The 21,715-nt window shown below is 46.4% G+C and overlaps 1 protein-coding gene across 4 annotated transcripts in view; it reads right to left on the bottom strand.

The window, feature by feature from the left end:
- ABHD18 (abhydrolase domain containing 18) overlaps window positions 1-21,715 on the bottom strand; it is a 143,160-nt gene that overhangs the window by 95,443 nt on the left and 26,002 nt on the right. For all 4 annotated transcript variants that reach the window (XM_030191747.1, XM_030191749.1, XM_030191748.1 and 1 more), the window contains one exon: window positions 6,659-6,759. In XM_030191747.1, the coding sequence (XP_030047607.1) occupies window positions 6,659-6,759 (101 nt within the window). The remainder of the gene's footprint in view (window positions 1-6,658; window positions 6,760-21,715) is intronic.

Below are 21,715 nucleotides of genomic sequence, written 5' to 3' on the forward strand. Positions count from 1 at the left end.
GGGAAAAATTTAAGACTATAATGACTCTATCCAAGCAGGATAGTCCCAACAAAATCACTCACAGCAAAACTCATCCACAAAGTCATAACACTCCCAGACTAACATTCAAAGACCTTTCTCACTGTGGCTGAGAGCTCATACATCAACCATCAGGGAAAAAAGCGAATGCTACATACCTGTAGAAGGTATTCTCCGAGGACAGCAGGCTGATTGTTCTCACTGATGGGTGACGTCCACGGCAGCCCCTCCAATCGGAACACTTTTCTAGCAAAGTCCTTTGCTAGCCCTCGCGCGCCGATGCGCACCGCGCATGCACGGCCATCTTCCCGCCCGAAACCGGCTCGTGTTCGTCAGTCCCATATGTAGCAAAAGAAAGGCAAGGGAAGACACAACTCCAAAGGGGAGGCGGGCGGGTTTGTGAGAACAATCAGCCTGCTGTCCTCGGAGAATACCTTCTACAGGTATGTAGCATTCGCTTTCTCCGAGGACAAGCAGGCTGCTTGTTCTCACTGATGGGGTATCCTTAACCCCCAGGATCACTCAAAACAACAAACATGGTCAATTGGGCCTCGCAACGGCGAGGAAATAACTGAGATTGACCTAACAATTTTTCTAACTAACTGAGAGTGTAGCCTGGAACAGAATAAACATGGGCCTAGGGGGGTGGAGTTGGATCCTAAACCCCGAACAGATTCTAAAGCACTGACTGCCCGAACCAACTGTCGCGTCGAGTATCCTGCTGCAGGCAGTAATGAGATGTGAATGTGTGGACAGATGACCACGTCGCAGCTTTGCAGATCTCTTCAATAGTGGCCGACTTCAAGTGGGCTACCGACGCTGCCATGGCTCTAACATTATGAGCCGTGACGTGACCCTCAAGAGCCAGCCCAGCCTGGGCGTAAGTGAAGGAAATGCAATCTGCTAGCCAATTGGATATGGTGCGTTTCCCCACAGACACTCCCCTCCTGTTGGGATCAAAAGAAACAAACAATTGGGCGGACTGTCTGTTGGGCTGTGTCCGCTCCAGATAGAAGGCCAATGCTCTCTTGTAGTCCAATGTGTGCAGCTGACGTTCAGCAGGGCAGGAATGAGGACGGGGAAAGAATGTTGGCAAGACAATTGACTGGTTCAGATGGAACTCCGATACGACCTTTGGCAAGAACTTAGGGTGAGTGCGGAGGACTACTCTGTTATGATGAAATTTGGTGTAAGGGGCCTGGGCTACCAGGGCCTGAAGCTCACTGACTCTACGAGCTGAAGTAACTGCCACCAAGAAAATGACCTTCCAGGTCAAGTACTTCAGATGGCAGGAATTCAGTGGCTCAAAAGGAGGTTTCATCAGCTGGGTGAGAACGACATTGAGATCCCATGACACTGTAGGAGGTTTAACGGGGGGCTTTGACAAAAGCAAACCTCTCATGAAGCGAACAACTAAAGGCTGTCCTGAGATCGGCTTACCTTCCACACGGTAATGGTATGCACTGATTGCACTAAGGTGAACCCTTACAGAGTTGGTCTTGAGACCAGACTCAGACAAGTGCAGAAGGTATTCAAGTAGGGTCTGTGTAGGACAAGAGCGAGGATCTAGGGCCTTGCTGTCACACCAGACGACAAACCTCCTCCATAGAAAGAAGTAACTCCTCTTAGTGGAATCTTTCCTGGAAGCAAGCAAGATGCGGTAGACACCCTCTGACAGACCCAAAGAGGCAAAGTCTACGCTCTCAACATCCAGGCCGTGAGAGCCAGAGACTGGAGATTGGGATGCAGAAGCGCCCCTTCGTCCTGTGTGATGAGGGTCGGAAAACACTCCAATCTCCACAGTTCTTCGGAGGACAACTCCAGAAGAAGAGGGAACCAGATCTGACGCGGCCAAAAAGGAGCAATCAGAATCATGGTGCCTCGGTCTTGCTTGAGTTTCAACAAAGTCTTCCCCACCAGAGGTATGGGAGGATAAGCATACAGCAGACCTTCCCCCCAATCCAGGAGGAAGGCATCCAATGCCAGTCTGCCGTGAGCCTGAAGCCTGGAACAGAACTGAGGGACTTTGTGGTTGGCTCAAGATGCGAAGAGATCTACCAAGGGGGTGCCCCACACCTGGAAGATCTGTCGCACTACACGGGAATTGAGAGACCACTCGTGAGGTTGCATAATCCTGCTCAACCTGTCGGCCAGACTGTTGTTTACGCCTGCCAGATATGTGGCTTGGAGCACCATGCCGTGACGGCGAGCCCAGAGCCACATGCTGACGGCTTCCTGACACAGGGGGCGAGATCCGGTGCCCCCCTGCTTGTTGATGTAATACATGACAACCTGGTTGTCTGTCTGAATTTGGATAATTTGATGGGACAGCCGATCTCTGAAAGCCTTCCGAGCGTACCAGACCGCTCGTAACTCCAGGAGATTGATCTGCAGATCGCGTTCCTGGAGGGACCAGCTTCCTTGGGTGTGAAGCCCATCAACATGAGCTCCCCACCCCAGGAGAGATACATCCGTAGTCAGCACTTTTTGTGGCTGAGGAATTTGGAAAGGGCGTCCCAGAGTCAAATTGGACCAAATCATCCACCAATACAGGGATTTGAGAAAACTCGTGGACAGGTGGATCACGTCTTCTAGATCCCCAGCGGCCTGAAACCACTGGGAAGCTAGGGTCCATTGAGCAGATCGCTTGTGAAGGCGGGCCATGGGAGTCACATGGACTGTGGAGGCCATGTGGCCCAGCAATCTCAACATCTGCCGAGCTGTGATCTGCTGGGACGCTCGCAGCCGCGAGACGAGGGACAACAAGTTGTTGGCTCTCGCCTCTGGGAGATAGGCACGAGCCGTCCGAGAATCCAGCAGAGCTCCTATGAATTCGAGTCTCTGCATTGGGAGAAGATGGGACTTTGGATAATTTATCACAAACCCCAGTAGCTCCAGGAGTCGAATAGTCATCTGCATGGACTGCAGAGCTCCTGCCTCGGATGTGTTCTTCACCAGCCAATCGTCGAGATATGGGAACACGTGCACCCCCAGCCTGCGAAGTGCTGCTGCTACTACAGCCAAGCACTTCGTGAACACTTTGGGCGCAGAGGCGAGCCCAAAGGGTAGCACACAGTACTGGAAGTGACGTGTGCCCAACTGAAATCGCAGATACTGTCTGTGAGCTGGCAGTATCGGGATGTGCGTGTAGGCGTCCTTCAAGTCCAGAGAGCATAGCCAATCGTTTTCCTGAATCATGGGAAGAAGGGTGCCCAGGGAAAGCATCCTGAACTTTTCTTTGACCAGATATTTATTCAGGGCCCTTAGGTCTAGGATGGGACGCATCCCCCCTGTTTTCTTTTCCACAAGGAAGTACCTGGAGTAGAATCCCAGCCCTTCTTGCCCGGATGGCACGGGCTCGACCGCATTGGCGCTGAGAAGGGCGGAGAGTTCCTCTGCAAGTACCTGCTTGTGCTGGAAGCTGTAAGACTGAGCTCCCGGTGGACAATTTGGAGGTTTTGAGGCCAAATTGAGGGTGTATCCTTGCTGGACTATTTGAAGAACCCACTGATCGGAGGTTATGAGAGGCCACCTTTGGTGAAAAACTTTCAACCTCCCCCCCGACCGGCTGGTCGCCCGGCACTGACACGTTGATGTCAGCTATGCTCTGCTGGAGCCAGTCAAAAGCTCGCCCCTTGCTTTTGCTGGGGAGCCGAGGGGCCTTGCTGAGGTGCACGCTGCTGACGAGAGCGAGCGCGCTGGGGCTTAGCCTGGGCCGCAGGCTGTCGGGAAGGAGGATTGTACCTACGCTTACCAGAAGAGTAGGGAACAGTCTTCCTTCCCCCATAAAAACGTCTACCTGTGGAGGTAGAAGCTGAAGGCTGCCGGCGGGAGAACTTGTCGAACGCGGTACCCCGCTGGTGGAGCTGCTCTACCACCTGCTCGACTTTTTCTCCAAAAATATTATCCGCACGGCAAGGCGAGTCTGCAATCCGCTGCTGGATTCTATTCTCCAGGTCGGAGGCACGCAGCCATGAGAGTCTGCGCATCACCACACCTTGAGCAGCGGCCCTGGACGCAACATCAAAGGTGTCATACACCCCTCTGGCCAGGAATTTTCTGCACGCCTTCAGCTGCCTGACCACCTCCTGAAAAGGCTTGGCTTGCTCAGGGGGGAGCTTGTCCACCAAGCCCGCCAACTGCCGCACATTGTTCCGCATGTGTATGCTCGTGTAGAGCTGGTAAGACTGGATTTTGGCCATGAGCATAGAAGAATGGTAGGCCTTCCTCCCAAAGGAGTCTAAGGTTCTAGAGTCCTTGCCCGGGGGCGCCGAAGCATGCTCCCTAGAACTCTTAGCCTTCTTTAGGGCCAAATCCACAACTCCAGAGTCATGAGGCAACTGAGTGCGCATCAGCTCTGGGTCCCCATGGATCCGGTACTGGGACTCGATCTTCTTGGGAATGTGGGGTCCAGTTCGCCAGCAATGTCTTTTTTAGGACATGATGCATGGGTACTGTGGACGCTTCCTTAGGTGGAGAAGGATAGTCCAGGAGCTCAAACATTTTAGCCCTGGGCACGTCCTCCACAACCACCGGGAAGGGGATGGCCGTAGACATCTCCCGGACAAAGGCCGCAAAAGACAGACTCTCGGGAGGAGAAAGCTGCCTTTCAGGGGAGGGAGTGGGATCAGAAGGAAGGCCATCAGACTCCTTGTCAGAGAAATATCTGATGTCCTCCTCCTCCTCCTCCCACGAGGCCTCACCATCGGTATCAGACACGAGTTCACGGACCTGTGTCTGAAGCTGTGCCCGGCTCGACTCCGTGGAACCACGGTGGGAGCGTCGAGAGGTAGACTCCCTCGCCCGCACCGGCGAAGCTCCCTCCGCCGACATCGTTGGGGAGCCTTCCTGGGAGACGGCCGCAGTCAGTACCTCACCCCGGGCAAGGGGCCAGCCGGCGCCTCACTCGACGGTACCGGTGGCGCAAGCACCCCCGGTACCGGAGGGGAAGGGCGCAACAGCTCTCCCAGGATCTCTGGGAGAACGGCCCGGAGACTGTCGTGCAGGGCGGCTGTGGAGAAAGACATTGAAGTCGATGCAGGAGTCGATGTCAGAGTCTGTTCCGGGCTGTCCAAGGTGGAGCGCATCGACACGTCCTGAACAGAGGGTGAGCGGTCCTCCCGGTGCCGATGCCTACTGGGTGCCGACTCCCTCGGCGACCCAGAGCTCTCGGTACCGGACGCGGGAAGGAGACCGGTGTCGATGCTTCTTTGACTTTTTCAAACGAAGCATGTCACCGGAGCTTCCCGGTACTGACGACGAGGACGTAGAATCCAGCCGTCGCTTCCTCGGGGGCGAGGCCGAAGAAGGTCGGTCTCGGGGGGGGGGGGGGGGGGCTGTACCGCAGGAGCCCTCAGGGTAGGGGGAGACCCACCCGAAGGCTCACCGCCACCAGCAGGGGAATGGACAGCCCTCACCTGCACTCCAGTCGAAGCACCACCGTCCGACGACATCAGCACTAGTGGAGGTCCCGGTACCACCGACGCCGACGCAGCCTTCCGATGTCTCGGCCCCGATGCAGAGGGTCGATGCCTCGATGCACTCGATGCAGTCGCGGCCGAGGACGGAGGTGTTGACGCTGTCGACGTCGACGCACTCGATACTCCCGGTGCCGATGCCAACGAAGAGCCCGAGAACAAAACGTTCCACTGGGCCAATCTCGCTACCTGAGTCCTTTTCTGTAAAAGGGCGCAAAGACTACAGGCCTGCGGGCGGTGCCCAGCCCCCAGACACTGAAGACACGACGCGTGCCTGTCAGTGAGCAAGATTACCCGGGCGCACTGGGTGCACTTCTTGAAGCCGCTGGGAGACTTCGATGACATGGGCGGAAAAATCACGCCGGCGAAATCAAAACTCGTAATTGCGGTAAGGCACCAAAAAGAGGGGGAGAAAAAATTCGACCCGAGGCCTCAAAAGGGCCTACCCCGAAAATGAAAGAAAACTTAACGGGGCAAAAACTAGAAATACAGGACGGGGAAAAAGTCCGAAAAGGGCTTCTTCCGAAATCCTTTTTTTTTTTTTTTTAGCGAAAAGCCAAAAGAGACGCGAGAGGTCAACTTAAGGGGCGCAAACGGCGTAAACACGACCGTACCGAGCGCGGACAAAAGAAGACTGACGAACACGAGCCGGTTCGGGCGGAAAGACGGCCGCGCATGCGCGGTGCGCATCGGCGCGCGAGGGCTAGCAAAGGACTTTGCTAGAAAAGTGTTCCGATTGGAGGGGCTGCCGTGGACGTCACCCATCAGTGAGAACAAGCAGCCTGCTTGTCCTCGGAGAAAAAAAACTAAACATGCCTGGTGTTCATGAGAGGATAGCTAGCAAAGAACCATTATTCTCTAAAATGAAAACTGCTGCCCACCTAAAGTTTAAGAAAAAAAATCTAGATGACCCTGCTGGCAAGGAGGTGCTTTTTGTTGACCAAATAATGAAAAATATACCCTTTTAGTTTTTTCTTTGATAGGATTTTTTTGACAGGACAGATTAGGATCGGGCCATGTTTTGCATATTAACTTCACTATAATAGAGACATTTCTAAGAGGTTCATAAACTTTCACATCACTGTATACAAAACAAATCTGGAACACCAGATGAATGAACTTCTAGTCAACGTTTTTTACAGAACAAAGGTAAATTACCATACCTTGCTGTAATACATTCAGATGGCATGATTTCTGGAACATAATGATCCAAGGGAGAAATAAAGTGTCCATCAAGGATTTTACAGTCACTCTGTTCCTCAATCTGAAATAAAAGGTGGAAAGGGAGAGGAGAAAGAGAGAAATTTTAAATCTGGGCATGCCACAATGACTTTGCTGCAGCACAGTAGCTATGTCTTTTCCCTGTGGCCTGAGGAGATTCTACTATGTTATGGACAGGTGATGACGATATGCTCAATGGACCACCTCTCTTACTGCTTAACAATAATACTGAAGAATTTCTTAAAAGAGAGGCGTGCATAGAAACAGAATATGACCTCAACTAAGGACCCTATAAAAGTTATATATGTTTAATTTTCTACCCTGATAAATATATTTTCTATGATCCACCTCAATTAGAATCTTTTCTTTTGGATAAAGAAAAAGGTGATACATTAATTAGGCCTTGAATATGGATCAGTATTTGGATAGATTATCCTGATTTCTTGTATTTGTATTCTTTGATTAATATAGCAAAATTACTCACCTGTAGCAGATGTTCTCTGAGGGCAGCAGGCCAAGTATTCTCACATGTGGGCGACATAATCTGACAAGAGCCCGGTGCTAATGCTGCCTAGCGCATATTGCTTTAAGAAAGCAATATTAGCATCCCACCATGCATGTGTGGGAGCCTTCCCACCCAACATGCGAGCGCAGGTCCATCAATCAAATGACATAGCTGAAGAATACAACTCCAAATGGAGGTGGGAGGGTAAATGAGAATACCTGGCCTGCTCTCCTTGGAGAACAACTGCTACAGGTAACTTCACTTTCTCTGAGGACAAGCAGGACAGAGGTATTCTCACATGTGGGAATCCCTAGTTATCAGGCTCACTGAAAACAACAATGCTAGGACAATAGGGACTCAATCTGAAATTATATACAAAGTGGTTAAGACGGTGTAACCTGGAACAGAACAAAACTTGGACTAGGAGGGTGGAGTTGGATTCTAGATGCCAAATTCTGCAGGACTGTCTGACAGAACCGGCTGTCATGTCGGGTATCCTGCTCAAGGCAGTACTGAGATGTGAATGTGTGGACAGATGACCACATCACAGCTTTGAAATCTTCTCAATGGAGGCTGATCTCAAGTGGGCTACCGACATAGCCATAGCTCTGACATTATGAGCCACGACATGACCCTCAAGAGTCATTCCAGACTACACATAAGTGAAGTAGATGCAATCTGCTAGCCAACTGGAAAGTGTGCACTTAGCCTTAACCTAGATAGGATTTTAGAAAGTGCTGGGGAGAAGCCGGCTGTCTTGGTAAATCTGGGTACCAATGACATAGGAAAATGTGGGAGGGAGGTTCTGGAAGCCAAATTTAGGCTCCAAGGTAGAAAGTTGAAATCTAGATCCTCCAGGGTAGCATTTTCAGAAATGCTCCCCATTCCATGCACAGGACCTAAGAAACAGGCAGTGTTATGAAATCTCAATGCGTGGTTGAGACTATGGTGCAGGGATGAGGGATTTATATTTGTTAGGAACTGGGCAACATACTGGGGAAGAGGAAGTCTGTTCAGAAAGGATGGATCCACCTTAACTGGGATGGAACCAGGTTGCTGTTAACATTTAAAAAGAAGATAGAGCAGCTTTTAAACTAGAATGGGGGGGGGGGGGAAGCCAACAGTTGCTCAGGAGCGCATGGTTTGGTGTTGAGTATCCTTGAAAGATCTTTAGGGAATCCTGATAGAGAGGTTTCAATAATGGTGAAAGAAAGCCAGGAGTGTTCAATGGGAGAACAGAGTAAAGGATGCAAATTATCCACATTAACTTCAAAGCAGCCTGTAGATGCAAGGGAAAAAGACAATTTGAAGTGTCTATATACAAGTGCTAGAAACCATAAAAATAAGATAGGAGAACTGGAGTATATAGTACTAAATGAAGAGGAAGATATAATAGGCATTTGAGAGACTGGTGAAAGGAGGACAATCAATGGGACACTGTGTTAGCGGGGTACAAATTATATCAAAATGACAGAATGGACAAAATTGGAAGGGGGGGGGGGTTGCGCTATATATTAAAGAAGGAATTGTGTCAAACAAAATAAACACTCTACATGAATCAGATAGCAGCGTGGAATCTTTATGGATAGAAATTCCTGCTCTGAAGGGAAGAAGAAGTATATTGGTACAGCTGTACTATTGTCTGCTGGGATAGAATGAACAGACAGATGAAAATATGTTTACAGAAATTAGGAAAGCTGGCAAACTGGGAAATACTATAATAATGGGTGACTTCAGTTATCCTAATACTGATTGGATAAACGTTACATCAGGGAGTGCTAGAGAGATAACATTTCTAGATATAATAAATGACTGCATTTTGGAGCAACTGGTTCATGAACCAATAAGAGGGGAAGCTATTTTGGATCTAATCCTTAGTGGAATGTGGGGCACAGTACAAGAGGTAACAGTGTTGGATCTGCTGGGAAACAGTGATCATAATATGATCAAATCTGAGCTGATATCTGGAGTGAAATCACTACAGAAATCTACTGTAGCAGCTTTTAATTTTCAAAAAGGTGATTATGACAAAATGAGGAAAATGGTTAAAAAGAAGCTGAAAGGGTTGGCTGCAAAGCTTAGGACTCTAAATCAGGCGTGGACATTGTTTAAAAATACCATTGTGGAAGTTGAAACTAGATGTATTCCAAGTATTAACAAGGTGGAAAAAAGAGCAAATGACAGCCAACATGGGTGAAAAAGGCTATTAGAACCAAAAGAACATCCCTCAAAAAATGGAAAAAGAATCTGAATGAAGAAAAGAAGCTGCAACTTAAGCACTGTCAAGCCAGATGCAAAGCATTGATAAAGAAGGCTAAAAAAGAATATGAAGAAAAACTTGCTGCTGAGACGAAAACTCATAGTAACACTTTTTTCAGGTATATCAGAAGCCGGAGGCCTGCTAAGCAATCTGTGGGACCATTAGATCAGGAAGAAGCAAAAGGAGCATTCAGGGAGGACAAGGCCATAGCAGAGAGATAGAATGAATTCTTTGCTTCGGTCTCTACAGAAGAAGATGTAAGAGATCTACCTATACCGGAAATGGTTTTCAGGTGTGACGATGCAGAGGAACTTCGAAGATATACTGAGCTAAATTTACAAGTTAAAGAATGGGATGGGATGGTATACCTGAAGACTGGCCAATGTGATGCCAATTTTTAAAAAGGGTTCCAGGGGTGATCTGGGAGATTACAGACTGGTAAGCCTGACTTAAGTGCCTGGCAAAATAGTGGAAACTATTATAAAGAATAAAATTACACAACACGTAAACAACATGGTTTAACAGGACAGTGTGTAAAGGGGTCTGCTTCTTCCACTCTGGGTTGGGGCCGTTAGGCTCACAGGTTTCCAGCAAAGAACCAGACGGCCATACGGACTTAAGACTAAAGTGCTTTATTCTCAATTCAGTTCCACTCTCAAACTTGAAATGCAGGTCACAAACAGGGTTCAGGTCGGGTTCACAATTCCAGCCAACATTCAGTTCCTTAACAGTTCAGGCCCACTTCCTTTGCACTACCTCCCCTCTCCCTCAGAAGGGCTCAGTCAAAGTTCAGCCTGCTGTTCTATACATCCCAATAATTCAACCTTTTCACAAACGGTCTCTTCAAAGGAAACCACTACTTAATGCCCCTGTCCTCTTCATAGCACCCAGGAGGACCCTGTACCAAACATGGCTGGCAGCTTTCCTCCTACCTCACCGCACCACACCCTTGTGGCCTCTCACACTGCCTTCATGTGCTGGACAGGGCTACATTTACATTCTCACACTCCATGGCAGCTTGCTCTCCCCCCCCCCCCCCCCAGGGAAGCTCCAGTGTCAGGCCCTTTCCGTCCTCCACCTACTCCATGGCAGCTTCTCTCTCAATCAGTTTCCTCTCCCTCCTGGTGGCTAGGAGCCACCCAGAAATCTCTCCCTCCTCTCACAGCTGTAGGGAATTATATACTGGCGATGCAGCTAAGGGACTGAGCTTCACCTCCCCTTCTCCCTATAGTGGGGAAGGGAGTAACTGGCTCCCCTAGCATTGAGCCACTGCTCCCCCTGCTGGGGTTGGAAATCCGTTCCACCCTTTTAGGGCTACCCTCCTCTCCTGCTTGCAAGGGCTTCTGAGAACCGTAGTTTGGGGATTAGCTGCTTCTCTGTGGGGCCCTGAGTGCTAGCTTTGTCACAAGTGTCAGCATGAATTCAGCCAAGGGAGGTCTTGCCTCATCAGTTTGGTTCATTTCTTTGAAGGCTGAATAAACATGTTGATAACAGTGAGCCGGTTGATGTAGTGTATCTAGATTTTCAGGAGGGAATGTCCTTCTGTGGATTAGAAATTGGTTACTGGATAGAAAACAGAAGGTAGGGTTAAATGGTCATTTTTCTCAATGGAGGAGTATGAACAGTGGAGTGCCGCAGAGATCTGTACTCGGACCGGCGCTATTTAACATATTTATAAAGGATCTGGAAATCGGAACAACAAGTAAGGTGATTAAATCTGCAGATGAAACGAACTATTCAAAGTTGTCAAAACACATACGGATTGTAAAAAATTGCTAGAAGACCTTAGGAAACTGGAAGATTGAGCATTGAAATGGCATATGAAATTTAACATGGACAAATGCAAGGTGATGCACATTGGGAAGAATAATCCAAATCAGTTAACTGATGCTAGAGCCCACTTTTGGAGTCACAAAACAAAACCAAGGAGTCATTGAAGACAATACACTGAAATCTAGTTTCCAGTGTGCAGCAGTGGCCAAAAAAAGCAAACAGGATGCTAGGAATTAGTAGGAGAGGGATGCAAAATAAAACCAAGAATATTATAATGCCTCTGTATTGCTCCATGGTGCAACCTCATCTTGAGTATTGTGTTCAAATCTGATTGCCGTATCTCAAAAAAGATATAGCAGAATTAGCAAAGGTTCAAAGAAGAGCAACCAAAATGATAGAGGTGATGGAACTCCTCCCATATGAGGAAAGGCTAAAGAGGTTAGTGCTCTTCAGCTTGAAAGAGAGAAGGCTGGGGGGGGGGGGGGGGGGGGGGGGGATATGATTGAGATCTACAAAATTCTGAGTGTTGTGGAGTGGGTAGAGGTAAATCGATTTTAACTCTTTCAAAAAGTACAAAGACCAGGGAAACATTCAATGAAATTGCATGGAAATACTTTTAAAACAAATATGAGGAAATATTTTTCACTCAAAGAATAGTTAAGCACTGGAACTCATTGCCAGAGGTTGTGGTAAGAGGGTAGTGTATTTAGGTTTAAAAATGGTTTGGACAAGTTCCTGGAGGAAAAGACTACAGAGTCTGTTATTGAGATAGACAAAGGGGAAGCCACTGCTTGCCCTGGGATTGGTAGCACGGCATATTGCAACTAATTGGATTTCTGCCAGGTACTTGTGAACTGCATTGGCCACTACCGGAACGACCCAGTATGGCTATTCTTATGTTCTTAAATAAAAAGCTGGATGGACTGTCTATGGGCTTTAGTTCACACCAGAGAGAAGGCTAAGGCTCACTTGAAGTCTACAGCATGCAGTAGAGTGTGACATGGTAATGCTTACTGCACTAAAGGGAAATATTTTTTTTAATACGCTGCACTACTACGGTAACATGAAAATGTTTCGCAGTAGTGGCACAAGAACAAAGACCACAATTAGGTTTATCCGGTAATGGGGATAAAGGCTGGCCATCCCACCTCAGTGGGCCCATCTTAATGTGTCCTGGTGGTCTAGTCACCTCTTCCCTCTGCCGCTGCTCTACTCAGTGCTAGCGCTTCTTCAAAATAGCTGCCTTCCGGGCAGAGCAGCAGCAGCGAGCAGGAAAAGAGTAGGTTTCTTTCCCATCCCATAGGAGGCCACCAGTCAGCCAGCCACAGCCACCCGGCACTAGGTACAGCAACAGCAGCGGGCAGGAAAGAGTAGGTTCTTCCCTGCCCCAGAAGAGGCCACCAGCCAGCCAGGCACAGCCAAGTTAGTATGTGACATGTTTACAGAGTGTATATGTTTCTGAAAGTAGCAGTTGATTGATGTAAAATGCATTCTCACTCATGTTTTTTAGGGTCTTTGCATATTAGAATACTGATCATGATGCAGGCGATGACATTTTTTGAAAAATGAGATGTTGAAAAACTACTAATTCAAAACGTGAACAAGTCTCATTTAAGAAATGTGAAGGCCAATGCAATGTGTGGCCTCATTATGAAAAGATCAACACCGACAGCGGATTTTGCTGTCACGTGGTCTGTATGCAGTGCCGTGGTGTGCTGAAGTGGAAATCGAGGGATGGCATGAGTGGTCTAAAAGCTCATCTGAAGTCATGTTGTGTACAAGAAAAACAAGATTGAAGGGACACGGAACATAATTTCAACGCTAAGCTTTCAAAATGTGCCAGATCAACCGAAGCCTATGATTTTAGCTAAGAACGCTAAAGGAGCAATTGTCTGGACTTCACAGATTGGCAGTGACAACTGATATGTGGACCCATGAATCAACCAATACCAGCTACATTACTGTAACCGTACATTACATTAATTGAAACTGGGAACTTTTGGCAAACGTCTTGGCCACGACATACATGGAGGACACGAAGACGGCTGACAACATCAGGTCAGTTGTACATAGAATTCGGATTTTGATGCAGACCATCAAAACAATATTTACGTTACAGATAATGGAGCAAAAGTAAAGGCTGCATTTCACAACCAGGTCTGGGTCCCATGGCTATTCCTGTCACAGAAACATCTTCTGAACGTGTGGTCTCATTAGCTGGTCATATAATTGAGGATCGGCGGATTCAGTTCAACACGGGAGACAGTGGATGATTTACTGTTTCTTCACAGATTGAAAAAATGAACTATTATTAGTGTCTCATCAGTATTAAATATTGTTTCACTTTCAATATTAATTATTATTTCTCCTTTAAACTATAGGCCTAAAATATTTGCAATTCCTGTTAGGCCCGTAAAATTCCATAAAAGCTTCCTTTCTGCTTTGAGCAAGGAGATGCAGGGAAGAAAATTAAGACTCTGAGGATGATATGGGGACAGGGATGGAGAATGCTGGGATGGTGTTACAAAGTCTACTTGACTGCAGGGATGGGGTCCAAATGGGAAAAAATCTTTTGTTGCAAAGAGGGAATGGGGATGAATCTTTGTCCCTGCGTCACTATAGTATGCAGTGTGCTTTCACCTCCACCAAGGAGGAGAAGCGGTCCTCTCAGCACAAACGCTTTCTCAGGTGCCAGCGATGCTGATTCTCCAGAGCCCCTAGCACTGTGCTTCTAAGGGGATTGATGCCATTGCTTCTTGGACTTCCCTCGAAGTTCAGCAGTGCGGTTCATCGGTGCTGATGAGGACAATGACAAACAGAGGGTCAAGAATCGGCCTCATGGTCAGGTCCTAGGCACCCAATGCACCAATTGTATGAATCTGTGATAGAACTACTACTACTAATCATTTCTATAGCACTACTAGATGTACGCATTATATGCAGGTACTTTCTCTGTCCCTAGAGGGCTCATAATCTAAGTTTTTGTACCTGGGACAATGGAGAGAAGTTACTTGCTCAAGGTCACAAGCAGCTGCAGTGGGAATTGAACCCAGGTAGCCAGGATCAAAGCCCGCTGCACTAACCATTAGGCCACTCCTCCACCTGATTACACTAGGTGCACCTTTTGAAGCTACTGGGGGTCATTTTTGAATTAGAAAAAAAAAAAAAAAAAAAGAATCACAACTAAACTCCTCAATGTTGAGATCAAAAAGAGGCTAAACTCAGACTGAAGCGGCCTAAAGAGCCGAAAAAAAATAAAATAAGGGCCAAAAAAACTCTGAAAATCACAGGGAATGGAACTAAAATAAAAAAGGAGGTAAATAAGGAAAGAAAACGTAATACCCGCACAGAAAGGCACACAAAAAGAACTTGAGAAAAAGCACCAAGGAGAGGCCGAGAAAAACATTACCTCCTTGCTCCACAGAAAAAAAAAAAAAAGACAGTAACCCAAGCTCGCATGTTGGGCAGGAAGGCACCCATGCATGAATGGTGGGACATTGCTAGAACTTTCTTAAACCAATATATGCTAGACAGGGTTCGCACCAGGTTCCATCAGATAACATCACCACTGACCTCCTTGTCCTTGGAGAACTCTCTGCATCTCCATTGACAAAGGCTGTTGAATTTCTTATTTTGTTTGTATTTGATGTAACTGAAAATAAACATTTACTGGGGGGGGGGGGGGGGGGGGGGGAGTTATCTACAGTGCTCAATTTATTTTCTGGTGCATGCCATAGAACCCAGTCAATCTCTGGTTTTCCATTCACAAATAGGTATCCTCGCTATCTATCCCTGTGTTTTTGAAGTCTGTTATTGTTTTTGCCTGCATTATCTCCCTGGAAAACCATTCCATCCATTCAAAAACCTTCCATATCCTCGCTGAACCTCATAGTTAATGAAAGTTACTTACTTGAAGCAGATGTTCTCTGAGGACAGCAGAATAAACAGTCTCACATTTCAGTGACATCATCTCATGGAGGCCTCATATGGGAACAGCTCTCTAGCTTGTTTAAACAAAGCTTTTGAGAGTATTACACCGAGCATGAATGCAGGACCTAGCCAATGAAGTCTCTAGCTTATAGAATATATGTCCAAAAGGAAGAAGGAAAAGGTATGTGAGACTATGTATCCTGCTGTACTCAGAGAACATCTCCTAAAGGTAACTGTTTTCTCCAAGGACAAGCAGGATAATCTCACATGAGACTCCTTAGCTACAGGCTTTCAACAAAAAAGGGGAAAAAGACAGGGTTTAACAAGAAGCAATAACATCTCAATTTCTCTTTTTTGGGGGGAAAGGCAGACTGAAACAGAAATGAATGGGTCTACGGGACAGAACTGGATTCTAAACCCCAAATATATTCTGAATGATGACTATCAGGCCAAACTGACTGTCATGTCAGGGAATCCCATTCCAAACAGCAATGTAAAGGGAATGTATGGACCAAAGATCATATTGCAGCTCTGCAAAACTCTTCTATGGAGGCTGACCTCAACTGGGCTATCGATGCAACCATAGCTCTGACATAATGAGCTGTGACATGACCCTCTAAAACCAGTCCACCCTGGGCATGTAAATGAAATACGGTCTGCCAGCCAATACAAAGAATGTGTCTGTCGATAGCAGCACCCATCCTGTTTGGGTCATTGGAAACAAAAATCTGGATGGACTTTCTATGGGCTTTAGTCTGCAACAGATAAGACCAAGGTTCTTTCAAGTCCAAAGTGCATGGTGTGCTTTTACCTTTGTGAGCATGAGGTTTTGTAAAAAAAAAAAAAATGCTGGTAAACAGCTGAATAGTTAAAACAGAATTTCAACACTACCAATGGAAGGAACTTAGAATAAATGTGAAGAACCACTATTAGTGCTCAATTACCTGCAGGCTGAAGTGACTGCCCCAAAAACAAGATCTTCCAGGTCAGGTACTTCAGATGGCAGGACCTAGTGCCTCAAAAGAACTTTCATTAGAATGATGCCGAGTTCCCATGACACTACAAAAGGCTTAAACGGGAGGCTTCAATAGAAGCAAGACCTGTGTAAAGCATACAACTAAAAGCTGAGCAGAAATGGATTTCAATCGGTGATAAGCACCAACTGTACCAAGATGTACATTAATAGAGTTGGTCTTGAAACTGACAGACAGATAGATATAGCAGGTATTCAAGCAGTTTGTGTAAGACATGAAAAATGATCTGGGCCTTGTCCTCACACCAACTAGCATTTAAAACTATAAGATCTTCTAGTGGACACACTGTTAGATAGACTGAAGGAATTCATCACTACCCCCTCATCGGTGAAGCCAAGAAGGCTAGAGACTACAGGTCGGAATATTGTAGGGATCTCTGATCCTGGGTTATTAGTGCTGAAAAAAATATTTCAGTCTCCATGGATCCCCCACAGGAAAGCTTCAGAAAAAGAGGAACTACACCTGCCTCAGCCAATAGGAGAGAATCTGAATCATGTTTCCACAATCCTGTTTGAGCTTCAGAAGAGGAGGTACTGAACATATGCATACCAAAGTTCCTCTTCCCAAAGAATGAGGAAGGAATCCAAAGCTAGTCTGCTGTGTGATCCTACTTTCTTGTTGTACTGAGTGGCAAGAAGATCTAGCGAGGGGATACCCCACTCTCAAAAGATCTCCCAGGCTATTCTCTCATTCAGAGACCACTTGTGGAATTGCAGAACCCAACTCAGCCTGTCTGCCAGACAGTTCTTTCCCTGCTAGATGTGGCTCTGAGAGACATCCCTTGCAAGATGGAACACATCCACATTCTGCTTCCTGACACTGGAAGTACTCTGCTTGTTGGAGTAATACATTGCATCCTTTTTGTCTGTTTGAATTACTACTACTACTACTATTTAGCATTTCTATAGCGCTACAAGGCGTACGCAGCGCTGCACAAACATAGAAGACAGTCCCTGCTCAAAGAGCTTACAATCTAATAGACAAAAAATAAAGTAAGCAAATCAAATCAATTAATGTGTACAGGAAGGAGGCGAGGAGGGTAGGTGGAGGCGAGTGGTTACAAGTCAAAAGCAATGTTAAAGAGGTGGGCTTTCAGTCTAGATTTAAAGGTGGCCAAGGATGGGGCAAGACGTAGGGGCTCAGGAAGTTTATTCCAGGCATAGGGTGCAGCGAGACAGAAGGCGCGAAGTCTGGAGTTGGCAGTAGTGGAGAAGGGAACAGATAAGAAGGATTTATCCATGGAGCGGAGTGCACGGGAAGGGGTATAGGGAAGGACGAGTGTGGAGAGATACTGGGGAGCAGCAGAGTGAGTACATTTATAGGTTAGTAGAAGAAGTCTGAACAGGATACGAAAACGGATAGGGAGCCAGTGAAGCGAGGAGAGGGGTAGTATGAGTAAAGCGACCCTGGCGGAAGACAAGACGGGCAGCAGAGTTTTGAACCGACTGGAGAGGGGAGAGGTGACTAAGTGGGAGGCCAGCAAGAAGCAGATTGCAGTAGTCCAAACGAGAGGTGACAAGGGTGTGGATGAGGGTTTTGGTAGAGTGCTCGGAAAGAAAGGGGCGGATTTTTATGGATGTTGTAAAGAAAGAAACGACAGGTCTTGGCGATCTGCTGGATATGAGCAGAGAAGGAGAGAGAAGAGTCAAAGAGGACCCCAAGGTTTCGAGCTGAGGAGACAGGGAGAATGAGAGAGCCATCAACAGAAATAGAAAACAGGGGTGGGGGGGGGGAGGTGGGTTTGGGGGGAAAAATGAGAAGCTCGGTTTTGGTCATGTTTAATTTCAGGTGGCGTTGAGACATCCAGACAGCAATGTCAGACAAGCACGCTGAAACTTTGGTTTGGATGCAAGGTGAGATATCAGGGGTAGAAAGGTAGATTTGGGAGTCATCAGCATAGAGATGGTAGGAAAAGCCATGGGAGGAGATCAATGAACCAAGGGAAGAAGTGTAGATAGAAAAGAGGAGGGGACCAAGAACAGAATCCTGAGGTACGACGACAGGCAGAGGGATAGAAGTAGTGGAGGATCCACCAGAGTGAACACTGAAGGTGCAGAGGGAGAGGTAGGAAGAGAACCAGGAAAGGACAGAGCCCTGGAATCCAAGTGAGGACAGGGTATCGAGGAGTATGCTGTGATCGACAGTGCCAAAAGCAGCGGAAAGATCAAGAAGAATGAGGATGGAATAGAGACCTCTGGATTTAGCCAGTAATAGGTCATTGGAGACTTTAGTAAGCACAGTTTCGGTTGAGTGGAGAGGGCGAAAATCAGATTGTAGTGGGTCAAGAATAGCATGTGAGGAGAGAAAATCAAGGCAGCGGTGGTGAACAGCACGCTCCAGTAATTTGGAGAGAAAAGGGAGGAGGGAGGTGGGTCGGTAATTAGAGGGACAAGTAGGGTCGAGTGAAGGCTTCTTAAGGAGAGGTATGACCACAGCATGTTTAAAGGCAGTAGGGACAGTTGCAGTGGAAAGTGAGAGGTTGAGAATGTGAAAGATAAAAGGAATAAGAGCAGGTGAGATGGCATTAAGAAGGTGGGTGGGAATGGGATCAGAGGAACAGGTGGTACATTTTGAGAAAGAAAGGAGAAGTGTAGTTTCCTCTATAGTAACTTCAGGAAAGGAGGAAAAGGAATGAGGGGAAGGAGAGAAAGGGGAATTAGAATAAACTTGATTAATTAAAGCTTTTAAGAACATTTCAGATGGCTCTTAGCTTCAGAAAGTTTATCTGATGTTTTTCCTGAGCAGATCACAGGTCCTGAGTATGGAGCTCATCTGCATGAGCTCCTCAACTCAGGCTGGATGAATCCATCATTAGTACCTTCTGAATTTGATTCCAGATGGACACAACATCTTGAAGGTTCCCTGAAGCTCTAGACCACTGGTTGGACAAGGTCCATTGAGCATGCCTCAAACTGAGGCATATCATAGGAGTTACATGAACTGTGGAGGTCATGTGAGCTAACAATCTTTAACAATTGTCCTACTGGCACCTGCTGACTCTCATGCACTTCTACTACTACTGATATGAGAGTTATCTGCTGTTGCGGAAGAAATGCAAATACCAGCCATGTCTAGCAGGGCTCCAATGAACTCCAGTTTTTATGAAGGGTTTAACTGTGATGGATAGCTTATGATGAATCCTAGGAGATCTAGCACCCAAATGGTCATGTGTATTAATTTGTTTGCATCTTCCTCAGAGGTGCTCTTGACCAGCCAATTGTTTCGGTAAGGAAACATGTGCACCCACCAGTTTGCATAGAGATACTGAAACAATTGGTAAGCATTTTGTAAATTCTCTTGCTGCTGATGCAAGGCCAAATGGCAGTATGGATACTGGAAGCAGTGCTTCCCTACTATGAAACCTCATATACTTCTTATATGTTGGATGTACCTGTGAGTGGAAGCATCTTTTGAGTCCAAAGAACATAGCCAAACTCCTTTTTGTAGAATAGAGTGCCTAAGGTACCATCCTGAACTTTTCTTTGGCCATATACTTTATCAGGACCCTTAGGTATTGGATGGGACTGTCGGTCATCTGGGAAGGGATTTTAATCCAAATATTTCCTTTTTCCCATGGTGGAAAAGGCACAACCACAAAGACCTGTACGAGGGAAGAAGAGTTCCATGGTATGCAATCCCTGACGCTGAAAGCTTTTTTTTGACGCTGTCAGTGGGCAATTTGGAGAAATAAAAAAAATGTTTTTTTTTTTAAAACTACAGATGGTAACCTTCCCAGACAATTTTGAGAACCCACTGATCTAAGGTTATAAGGGAATTCAAACAATTTCAGTCTCTCTCTTACTGGAAGGTTGTCTAGGACCTTTACAAAGATAAAGGTTATACTCTGGTGGAAAGAGTCAAAATCCGTCCCTGCTTTAGTCTGTGGAGCTGGCTAGGGCTTTTGGGCCCTTGGTTGTCTTGTTTGAGAGCAAGGTATCTGGGGGATATTTTGGAGTCGCGAGAGGGAAGAGGATACCTATGCCTCATAGAAGAAGTGGCTGGGTCATAAATGGTGTAAACACAAAACAGGCAAGTATGATCCACAGTAGTAGCAATAGAAAAGAATGGATCGCAGATGATGAAGCAGAGCTCTTTTATTAAAAATAGCCTAACATGGCCAAGTTTCACGTATTGAAGGCTGCTTCAGGGAAAGCAACTGTCAATTACACATAATCCATATATTAAAAAGTCATAAATTAAAATCACAATTATAAAACATAAGTGATCATAATTAAAAAAAAAAAATCACAGAAAAATGCAAAATCATAAAAACATAAAAAGATATAGTGGAATTAGAAAAGGTTCAAAGAAGAGCGACAAAAATGATAAAGGGGATGAAACTCTTCCCATATGAGGAAAGGCTAAAGAAGTTAGGGCTCTTCAGTTCGGAAAAGAGAAGGCTGAGGGGGGATATGACTGAGGTCTATAAACTCCTGAGTGGTGTAGAATAGGAAGAAGTGAAATTGATTTTTCACTCTTTCAAAAAGTACAAAGACCAGGGGACACTCAGTGAAATTACATGGAAATACTTTTAAAACAAATAAAAACATTTTTTTCACTCAAAGAAAAGCTCTGAAACTCGATGCCAGAAGATGTGGTAACAGCATATCTGGATTTAAAAAATGTTTGGACAAGTTCCTGGAGTTTGGATTTTAAAAATGTTTGGACAAGTTCCTGTAGGAAGAGTCCATAAGTCTGTTATTGAGATGGACATGGGAGAAGCACTACTTGCCCCAGGATTGGTAGCATGGAATATTGCTACTAATTGGGTTTCTGCCAGGTACTTGTGACCTGGATTGGTCACTGTTGTAAGCAGGACACTGGGCTATATGGAGCATTGTTCTGACCCAGTTTGGCTTTTTTTATGTACTACTACTATTTAGCATTTCTATAGCGCTACAAGGCGTACGCAGCACTTATCTAGGAGGAAGTGACGTCAGCGCTAGGAGATGGCTGCCTGAGAGCGGAGCTCTGACATAGCCAGAGTAACGAGGCACTTTAACCCCCGTAAATCACAGTGAATCTAATTCTAGTGCAGACTGCAAAACAGTCCAGAGTATGGCAGCGAGAAAAAGGCTGGCAAACTTTAAATACTTATCAGAAACTCCGGGAACAGGGAAGAGTGCAGGCTCGAGAGTAGCATCGAGAGGAGCCAAAATGGCGGACGGAGACTCTGAGTCGGACCCAGAACCCGATGTACCATCTGAGCAGGAAACTGATATTAGTAAGTCGGATTTCACTAGATAGTTTAAAGAATTAAAGGAAGAGATGATAGCGACCAGGAAAAGTATTCAGACAGCAGTGGGAGCTTTACACGAAGAATTGAAAGAGATTGGCAACCACGTAGCGGCGACGGAGGGGAGGGGAGGGGAGGGTAGAAAACATGGCAGAGGAGGTAGTAGATTTACAGAAGGCCCTGAAGAAAGAGAAACAATCGAGAGGGGAACTAGAACTCCAGCTGGAGGACTTAGAAAATAGATCTCGCAGATGTAATCTG

Source organism: Microcaecilia unicolor, chromosome 2 (assembly GCF_901765095.1).
Source record: "Microcaecilia unicolor chromosome 2, aMicUni1.1, whole genome shotgun sequence".
NCBI classification, from domain to species: domain Eukaryota; kingdom Metazoa; phylum Chordata; class Amphibia; order Gymnophiona; family Siphonopidae; genus Microcaecilia; species Microcaecilia unicolor.